This window comes from Cebus imitator, unplaced genomic scaffold, assembly GCF_001604975.1.
Source record: "Cebus imitator isolate Cc_AM_T3 unplaced genomic scaffold, Cebus_imitator-1.0 Scaffold29, whole genome shotgun sequence".
In the NCBI taxonomy this organism is placed as follows: Eukaryota; Metazoa; Chordata; class Mammalia; order Primates; family Cebidae; genus Cebus; species Cebus imitator.
Genome location: NW_016107344.1, coordinates 8,352,988 through 8,363,540, shown reverse-complemented (window position 1 = coordinate 8,363,540; position 10,553 = coordinate 8,352,988). Strand labels below are relative to the sequence as shown.

The following is a 10,553-nucleotide window of genomic DNA, read 5'->3' as shown; positions in this document are numbered from 1 at the left end:
GAAACTCCGTCTCAAAAAAAAAAAAAAAAAAAAAAAGAAAAGCATGTTTTTAGTGAGAGAACTGCCTTCTATTGGATGATTTCTTGCTAACATGTTTAAAGATTTTGGACTTCTCAACTTTTTTGGCTTTCTGGTAGCCAAACCCACCACTGCCGCCTCGCTTTTTCTGCTTGCCTTCACTGCTGTTGATGTTCAGATCAACAAAGGGAGGTACCTTGTAACTGACGCTTGTCTCCCCTTAACAGTTCTAAATTCAGGGGATAGAGGAGTAAATTTAGTTCACATCTCAAAAATCCATTGGTCAGATATTAATGGACATGCTAAATATGAGTTTAATACTGAATGGATTAATAAATCATAGGATAACTATTCTAGCAGGGATTAATTACAGAAACAATGTATTATATAACGTGGTAAATGCTACTAAAGAGATGTGAACAACGTGTCTTAGAAGCAGAGCACAGAGCAACTGCATCTGAGTGCCACTATTTCCCATGGTACAAGGTATAAGGTAGGTATGAGGAGATAAGAGATTCAGCGAAGGAACAGAAGAGAAGTGCGTGTGCAGAAGCATAGACTTGCAAGGTATGTGAAGTTTTAGTAACTGTGAGGATAGTGGCTGAATTTGGTCTGGAAAATGGTGGTAGCAGAAAGGTAGACTTAGTTTCAACAGTGAATGATACTAAAGTCTTGTTTGCCAGGCTAAGTAGTCTGGATTTTATTCTACAGTCAATAAAAAACTGTAATACAAGGTGGTGACATGACCAATTGATTTTTGTTACTGATACAGACATTATTTTAAAAACTCCAATAATGCGAAAGAGGATGGCTTAGAATAGTGGCCCGGAGAATTCCTAACAAGTTATAATAATAATAGTTGAGACCTAATCCATAACAGCAGTGGAGAAAAGAACTTGGATTCTAGACAATCGAGCAGGTGTGGGAGTGAGATGAGGCACTCTAGATAGAATGAAGGAGGAATAAAGATTGGTGAAAGCTAGTAGAGTGATTCAAGTTTACTAACAGAAGAAAAGCACAGTTGGTCGACCTTTGGTATCCCTGGGGGACTGGTTCTAGGAACTCTGAGGATACCAAACTCCACAGATGATTAAGCCTGTATATAAAATGGTATGTATCTGTATATAACATATGTACACTTTCCGATACATTTTAAACATGTATGGATCACCTGTAATACCTAACACAATGTACATACTGTATATACAGTTGTTATATTTAAAAAGATGCACTTTTTAAATTGTTATTGTTTTTTCCCCAATATTTTCAATCCATAGTTGATTAAATCTGAGATGCAGAATCTGCTAATACAGAGAGCAACTTGTACAGGAAAATTAGTAAGTTTCAGGGAAGAAAGAGGAAATGCAAATAATGTTAAATTTTTAGATGTGCATGGTGGCTCATACCTATAATCCTAGCATTTTGGGAGGCCAAAGCAGGAGGATTCCTTGAGGCCAGGAGTTTCGGACCAGTCTGGGCAACACAGTGGGACCCTGTCCCTACAAAAAGTAATTAGGCAAGATGGAATGTGCCTGTAGTCCCAGTTACCTGGGAGGCTGAGGCAGGAGGATCACTTGAGCCCAGTAGTTTGAGACTTCAGTGAGCTATGATCGCACCACTGTGCTCTTGCCTGGGCAACAGAGTGAGACCCTGTCTCTAACTATAGAAATTTAGTCTATTGATAGTAACTGAAGTTGTGGAAAGGGATAAGATTATCCAGAAAATAGTTAAGCGATGGAAAATAAACAATCAAAGGCAGATGATTCAAGAAGCAAAGAGAAGAGAGTTCTGAGAAATTAGACAAATGCCTAGTGGAGGTTCTACGTAGAATGAGGATGTGTAGCAGGTAACTGAATTTAACAACTAGAAATGTAGGGTGTTCTTTTTTTTTTTTTTTTCTAATTTGAGTTTATTTAGTTTTTAGGCAATATATGTACTTTCAACAACTTGCAATCTTTGAAAGCTAAATTCCTCAAATATCCAAATAATACTTATTTGATTACAGAAAGCAATGTAAGTATAAATAGGATAATGTGCTGTGGTTACACCTTAATAAATGAAGCCTATCATTCTTCATGTCAGCTGAAATTCTCAATTAAGTGGCAAGCCTTTGAACATCGTAAACAATATAGTAATAAAAAAAAGTCTGTGCTCATTTCTTTGAAATTTTGGTTAATCATTAAGTATTCATTAAATAAGGATAAGATGTATTCTAATTTCCAATGTGAATGGACAGAGAACTGGAAGTTATTGATCTTACAGTATGTCTATTTTATTTGAAGTTGGTTTAGACAGAACAAAAATTAATTTCTGTATTATTTCTTTGGAAGCTTTTAAGAAAGCATTTATACACATGGGCACACGGAAAAAACCTGTACAGTATACATCCCTATACTCAACATCTGGAATTTTTTTTTTGAGACAAGGTCTCAATCTGTTGCCCAGGCTGGGGTGCAATGGCATGTACACGGTCACTGCAGCCTTGATGCTCAGGGCTCAGGCAATCCTCCCGCCTCACTCTCTGATGTAGCTGGCACCACCATGCCTGGTTCATTTTTTAATTTTTTCTAGAGAGGGGGTCTTGCCATGTTGCCCAGGCTGGCCTTAAACTTCTGGGCTGAAGCAATCGTCTTGCTTGGCCTCCCAAAGTGCTGGGTTTAAAGGTGTGAGCCACTGTGCCTGGCTCTGACATCTGGATTCTAAATCAAACATTGTACTATGTGTTTATTACACACATATCCATCCCTGTTTCCATGAATCTGTTTTTTTTTTAAATGCATTTCAAAGAAAGTTTCGGACATTTGCACACTTCACTCCTCAACAGTTTAACATGCAAATCATCAATTACAGTTCAGTATTTATTCAGTTCTTTTCTAAATAATAAGATTTGTAACTGTCATGATGTATAAATTTTATTAAGTCTATCATTCAACAAGTTTTGAAATGTATACACACGTGTTGCACAAACCTTATCAACATATACAGAACATCTGAACATCCTGCAAAGGTCCGTCATGTCACTTTTCTAAGTTAATTCTTGGTGACAATCATCTTTTAGAGACAACTACAGTTGTGATTTTCTTTTTAAAATACTTAAAATTTTTTTATGCCCTAACCCTTGATTTTTTTCATCATAGATTACTTCTACCTTTTCAAGAACTTTATATCAATTTAATCACATAGTATGAACTTTTTCCAGAAAGGCTTCCTACACTAAGTATGTTTTTCAGATTCCTCCATGTTGTTGAGTAAGTCAATTGTTTGTTTCTTTTAAGTGAGGAGAAAATTCATTCTACTACATGAGTGCATAATGGTTTGATTAGCCATTTTCCTTTGAGATAAACACCTGGGCTGTTGTCAGTTTTTGGCTGTTACAAATGAATTTCCTACGAACATTCTAGTGGAAATGTTTTTAGGTGCATATGCTTTCTTCTCTCTTGGGTAAGCAAGGGAACTGCTGGATCACGGATTAGGTTGTTGATCATTTTGTAAGAAACTGCCAGTTGCTCCACTTCTCACCAACATTTGGTAGTCAGTCTTTCTAATTTTAGCCATTCTTGTGGGTATACAGTGGTATCTCACTGGGCTTTTAATCTGCTTTTCCCTCATGTCTAGTAATGTTGAATACTTTTATTATGCTTATTTGCCATTCACATATCTTCCTTTTGTGAAGTGTTTGTTTAAACTTTTTGCCCATGTTTTAAATGGGTCTTTTTTTTAAAAAAAATCACTGAGTTATATGAATTTTTAAATATATATTCTGGTATATTAATTTCCTACTGGTACTGTAACAGGTTGCCAGACTTTATGTTTTAAACAATACAAATTTATTATTTTATAGTTCCAGAGGTCATAAGTCCAAAAATCAAGTCTTACCGGTCTGAAGTCAATGCTTTGTACGGCTGGTTCTGTCTGGAGGCTCTATGGTAAATCTGTTTCCTTGCCTTTTCCAGCTTTCAGAGGTTCCAAAGAATAGGACGTGGACAACTTTATTTATTTATTTTTGGAGATGGGGTCTCACCATGTTGCCCAGGCTGGTCTTGAACTGAGCTCAAGTGATCCACCTGCCTTGGCCTCCCAAAGTGCTGGAATTACAGGCATGAGCCGCAATGCCCAACAGGACATGGACATCTCTAGAAGGATGTTTTTCAGCCCACCATACTTGGATATAATTTTTTTGTCTAATCTATGTTTCGTGAATATTTTCTCCTCAATGTTTTCTTACTTTGGATACCATTTCTTTGTCAGATACAAAATTGTGGTTATTTGAGTCTGTGGCTTGGCTGTTTCTTAATGATGTCTTTTGAAGAATGAAAGTTTTAAATTCTGATGACATCTACTTTAACAGTTTTTATTTTATGATAATTACTTTCAAGGGCCATGTCAAAAAAAGTCTTAAGTACTCCAAGTTGCAAAAATACCCACCTATTTTTTGTTACATATTTATAGTTTTAGCTATTCCATTTAGGTATTATCTCAGATTAATATTGGTATATGGAAGTTTATTTCCATAAAGATGTCCAATTTTTTAGCACCATTTACTAAACAAACTTTCCTTTCTCCATTTGTTTGCTTTGTTGCCTTTGTTAAAAATGAAATTGCTATTTAAGTATGGATCTATTTCTGGGTTTTCTAGTTCGTTTCATTTCTGTATTTGTCTTTCCTTAAGCCAGTGCTCTATTAGCCTGATACTGAAGCTTTATAGTAAGTATTGAAAACAGGTAATGCAAATCTTCCAACTTGTTCATTTTTTGTGGGGAAGAGAAGGTCACACTATGTTGCCCAGGCTGGAGTCCAGTGGGTATTCACAGGCATGATCATAGCACCCAACAGGCTTTAACCTCTAAGCTCAAGCAATCTTCCTGCCTCAGCCCCCTGAGTAGCTGGGACTACAGGAGTGCACCACCACACAGGGCTTCAAGTTTTTTCAAGATTGCTTTGGATATTCTAGTCCTTTGCATTCCATATGAATGAAATGCAAAAAAGCCTGCTGCCATTATGACTGAAAGAACACCGAACTGATAGAACTCACAATATATTTCGTGATTTTTTGTGTGGGGGGGCTTCCTTTAATTTATCTTAGCAATGTCCTCTAGGGTTTTTTGGCTTAAATTTATTCCTAAGTATTTTGTGTTTTTTGATGCTACTTATTTCTCTAATTGTTCACTTCTAGTATATTTTGGGTAATGATTTTACGTTCTGCTATATTCACTTATCAGTTTTAGTGCTTGTTTTCTAATCTGAAAATACATTAGTATTCCTTTCTGATTTTTATATATTTTCTATCTTATCCTATCTCACAGATTAGGAATTCAAATACAGTGCTTAATACAAGTCATATAAACCATGAAAATACGAATCCTTGTCTTACCCTCCCCCTTTATGGGAAAAGTATTCAATATTTCACCATCAAGTGCAATTTTAGCTATTGGTTTTTGTAAATGCCCTTTTTCAGACTGAGGAAGTTCCCTTCTATTCCTAATTTGTTTAGACAAAAGGACATATGCAAAGTTATGGAGAAAGAGTATGAAACTTTCAAAACAATAATAAGACATGGAGGGGAATGGCAAGATATGAAAAGTAGAAAGATAAACACGAGTCTAATCTAAAAATTCATGTAAAAAATTTGACTTTATTGTCTTAATGAAGACAATAAAAGTCACTAAAGCAGGCATATGAAAGGAAAATTTGAATTTTACAAAGATTACTTTGACTCCAGTGAAGAAACTGAAAATAAATTTAAAAAGTATTGCGGTCATCCGACACTGACCTTAGAAATGGGAAATAAGACAATGATAGGAAAGAAAGAAAAGTTTTTCTTACACTGCTCTACAAATAAAACATAGTACTTATGTGAAAATGTAGATTTTAATTCTAAAATAATTAGAATTAAAATGAAATAAATATTTTAGAAATATTTATAATATTTATTTCTAAAATAAATATTTTAGAAATGAAATAATTCTAAAATGTAGATTTTAATTCTAAAATAATTAGAACCCTACCTAGATTCAAATTCAACCTCAACTGAAGTTTAAACCCATTTTTATAAGAATGCCATGGTTATATGACTTTTGAACACAAAAAATGCACTGGAGCAAACATCACAGCCAATGGTGAAATGTTAATTTAAAATATTTATTAATGTTAGGGATAAGACAGGATGGTAACATGAGGGAAAAAAGAGAAAAAAAGGAAGATAGAAATTAAAGATCAAAGGTTATAATACAAGACATCAAATGAATTTCTATTTGTACTTTAAGACTCATTCCAAGCCTGGGAACAGTGGCTCATGCCTGCAATCCCAGCATTTTAGGGCGAGACAAGTGGATCACCTGAGGTCCGAAGTTCGAGATTAGCCTGACCAACATGGAGAAACCCCATCTCTACTAAAAATACAAAATTAGCTGGATGTGGTGGTGCATGCCTGTAATCCCAGCTACTTGGGAGGCTGAGGCAGGAGAATCGCTTGAACCTGGGAGGCAGAGGTTGTGGTGAGCCCAAGATAGTGTCACTGAACTCCAGCCTGGGCAAAAAGAGCAAAAGTCCATCCCCACTCCCCCTCAAAAATAAGACTCATTCCAGTGTATCTCCCCTCTTAGATATTCCTCGCCTCCAAGGTGGGATTAATTAATGATCTCTTTGGTATTTCCACTGATACTAAATGATGCTTATAGCATTTATCTTGCTACTCTAATTATTTGTTATTACGTTCATCTCTCACAGTAGATTAGACTAGAAATCCCTTGAGGCAGGAATTATTTCCATGAACTCCTAATCCCCAGTTCCTGACAGATGTAAATACTTAATAATTCTGGAATAAGTAAATTAAATAAAAAATAAAAAAGATAAAAGCTATCATATTTAACCTGTTTGTTTTTTTGACTTCGATTTCTGTGACGAAGAGAAGAACTAATATTTGAAATATAGAATTTTATTTAGAAATGGTCACCAATTATATTTTAACAAAATATACCAAAGTAGTTTTATTCTTTCTCTTGTTTTTTTTTTTGAGCAGAGTCTTGCTCTGTTGCTTGGGCTGGAGTGCAGTGGCGTGATTTAGGCTCAATGCAACCTCTGCCTCCCAGGTTCAAGCAATTCTCCTGCCTCAGCTTCTGGAGTAGCTGGGATTACAGGCACCCGACATCATGTCTAACTAGTTTTTTTTTTTTTTTTTTTTTTGTATTTTTAGTAGAGACGGAGTTTCATCATGTTGGCCAGGCTGGTCTTGAACTCCTGATCTCAAGTGATTCGCCCACCTTGGCCTTCCAAAGTGCTACGATCACAGGCATGAGCCACTGTGCCTGGTCACAAGATACTTTTAGAAATAATGTCAGGCTTCTTTTGTTGCCAGAAAAAAAAACGTTGTGTATGTTTGTGGGGGGAGACTTACTTTCTGCAGTCTGCATTATTATTTCATCAAGTTCTTTTTCCAGTTTCTCATAAATGTCTAGCCTTGCTTGATGTTCTGAGTTCTGTGCTTGAAGTTCTGTAATGCGTTTTTCAGAAGAGGCCTGGAGACTATAAAATTCTTTGGTTAAAACCTAATAGTGAAAGAGAACAATTACAAAGGCAGAATTAATAGGTGCACAGTTAAGACAAAAACATGATGCAAAGACATACATAAGGCTTTTTTTTCCTTTTTATTATTTAAATATTAAGAGAAAGTAGCTCAATTAAGATGACTAATGAGGAAATTAAACTTATTTATCTCTAAGGTAAATAATTCAATTGTTTTTAACTGAAAATTATGAAGCACCTTATCCTTATTTTATAAGCTGAATAAAAAATAAATTTAAAATTAGGAATAATTACAGGAGTAATAGCATTTGCTTGTTAGAATTAAAAAAATACAATGTCATATTTACACAGAGGTCATTTATTTGGCAATCAAAGCTATTTGAGAGAGGCTTACAAAGCTGTTTGTAAAAACGATAAACTGACAATAAGTCCTTCAATTTTCCATCAGAGCTTATTGAATCTACTCTTACTATGATATTAATAACATTTCTGGTTTTCTGAACAGTCATACATTTAAAGCAGCAAATCATAAGGTAAATGTGAAGTGCTACTTGAGGCTGTATCAGAAGATGCCTTTGTGAAGAAAGTAAGTATTAAAACACATTAAAAATGAGATGCAAAAAGCATGGAAATTGGAGTCATTTTGTATATAAGCAAAAAATCCTACACTCCAATGATAATTCATTGAAGCAAACTCCATGATGACAACAATAAATAAACTAAGAAAAGAGATGCCTCTAGTGTTAAAGAAATGTTTTGATGCTTAAGTTCCAATTATCTAGAACATTTCCTTACTATTACAGACTAAATTATGGAGTGGATTACACCCGCTTCCTAACACAGCATAAGTAATATACTGTTTCCTGAGAGGCAACAGACTACTACAGTGAAGAATATGGTTTGGAGACAGAAAGATTTGGATTTCAATATGGTTTTGACACTTACTAGCTGTGATCGTACATAATTACTTATTCTTTATAGGCCTACCTTAAAACATTGTTGAAAGAATTACATGAGAGGATAAATTTACAGTGCTTAGCTGAGTATGTAGAATATAGTTAAGTATTGAAAAGTACTATTGCTACTATAAGAAATATAATTATATGACAATTCTGTATGAAACAGCTCATGCAAATAGGGTTCTACTAATATAATTATCATGAATTCTTTACAATTAAACACTTTTAAAGACAACTATTTTCCCTAATGACATAAAGTTCACCATATAAAATGTGTTTGATTGTGCTCGCTTCGGCACACATATACTTAAAAAAAAATGTGTATGATTATGGGCTGGGAGACCAGCCTGGCCAACATGGTGAAACCCCATCTCTACTAAAAACACAAAAATTAGTTGGAGTGTGATAGCAGGCACCTGTGAGATAGCAGCTAGTAGAGAGGCTGGGGCAGAAGAATCTCTTGAACCCAGGAGGTGGAGGTTGCAGTAAGCCACGGTTACTCCACTGCACTCCAGCCTAGGTGAAAGAGCAAAACTCCGTCTCAAGCCAAAAAAAAAGGTATATGTTTTTTGTGATGTGAAAAAAGGGAAAAGGACCTATTTATAGTTTTTAATGAGCAGAAATTACAATGTAATTTTCCTTAACTCACTTCAGGTCATTCCTTCAATTTTCAGCAAAACTTTCCCCAAAAGTAAACAAAACATTATCCCTCACTCTCCATATAAATTCCTTTGGAGAGCAGAGAAGGAATAAAATGGGACAACATCTTTAGGGTTTTAAATACTGAACATTGATTTGCTTCCGTAGACAGACACCATCTACAAATCTGGCTTATGTCTTTCTAAACATACATATATATTTAATACACTTTTATGTTTTTCACTAAGGCTTTATTTTCCGAGACCCTTTAGTTTCACTAATCAGGGTACTTTTCAGAAGTGCAATCTTGGAGAGATTATAAATATTATTAAATATTGTGGTGGTTAAAAGTATGGGATTTAAAGTGAGGTTGGTCAGGTGTTGAGGTCTAATCACAGTTTAGTCACCTACTAGTTGTGCGATATTAAATAATATAACTTCTCTAGAATAAAAAGGTAGAAATAAAATATTAAAATGAGTTAAGGCTGGTTTGTTAACAATCCCTTAACTTTGAAATCTTTTATTTTTACCTTATAAATTAAAAAAAAATATCTAGTATATATAGCTGTGTAAAGGGATACTGTCACCTAGTACTATAAGTGTATTTTCCATATTATGTGGTCTTAAAATATCAAATGAATACCATTAAAAAAGAAATATTTTGCTGAGCGCAGTGGCTCATGCTTGTAATCCCAGCACTTTGGGAGCATGAGGCACGTGGATCATCTGAGGTCAGGAGTTTGAAATCAGCATGCCTAATACGGTGAAACCCCATCTCTACTAAAAATATAAACATTAGCTAGGTTTGGTGGCACGTGCCTATAGTCCCAGTTACTTGAAAGGCTGAGGCACAAGACTCACTTTAACTTGGTAGGTGGAGGTTGTAGTGAACCGAGATAGCGTCACTGCACTCCAGCCAGGGTGATAAAGTGGGACTCTGTCTCAAAAAAAAAAGATAGAAACATTTTGGATAAATGACAAACGTATGCAATACATTTATTTCCAGATTAAAGACAAACCAGTTGTATTTTGTGATATTTATCCTGTAATTGAATTGCATTATAAGTTGGGGGAAAATACTTTAATATCCGATTTTCAATTGAGAAAGGCTTCTACTTTAATAACTTTCAGTTTCTTTGCATTTTAGTTTCTGTTAATGGCCTATAATTTCATATTTTTGTAACTGTAAAAGAAACTTTCACATGCAGAAAGGAAAACCGGAAGAGTATAATGCTTGAGTTTATTAGTGGGCACACTATTGTGGGGTCTGAAAAGTGAAAAAAATTATCTTTTATCCAACAAATAATTATCTTTTGGGAAAGGATATTTCATTTTCCTAGCATTTCCTAACTTTAACTAAAACAAAATTCTATGGCATCCAAAACAATATTTTGAGGACTTCTACGAACTGGTACT

The 10,553-nt window shown here is 34.8% G+C and overlaps 1 protein-coding gene across 2 annotated transcripts in view; it reads right to left on the bottom strand.

Moving 5' to 3' along the window:
- The window catches only part of PIBF1 (progesterone immunomodulatory binding factor 1), a 233,993-nt gene that overhangs the window by 99,271 nt on the left and 124,169 nt on the right, over nucleotides 1-10,553 (bottom strand). For both annotated transcript variants that reach the window (XM_017523632.2, XM_037736793.1), the window contains exon 12: nucleotides 7,412-7,562. In XM_017523632.2, the coding sequence (XP_017379121.1) occupies nucleotides 7,412-7,562 (151 nt within the window). The remainder of the gene's footprint in view (nucleotides 1-7,411; nucleotides 7,563-10,553) is intronic.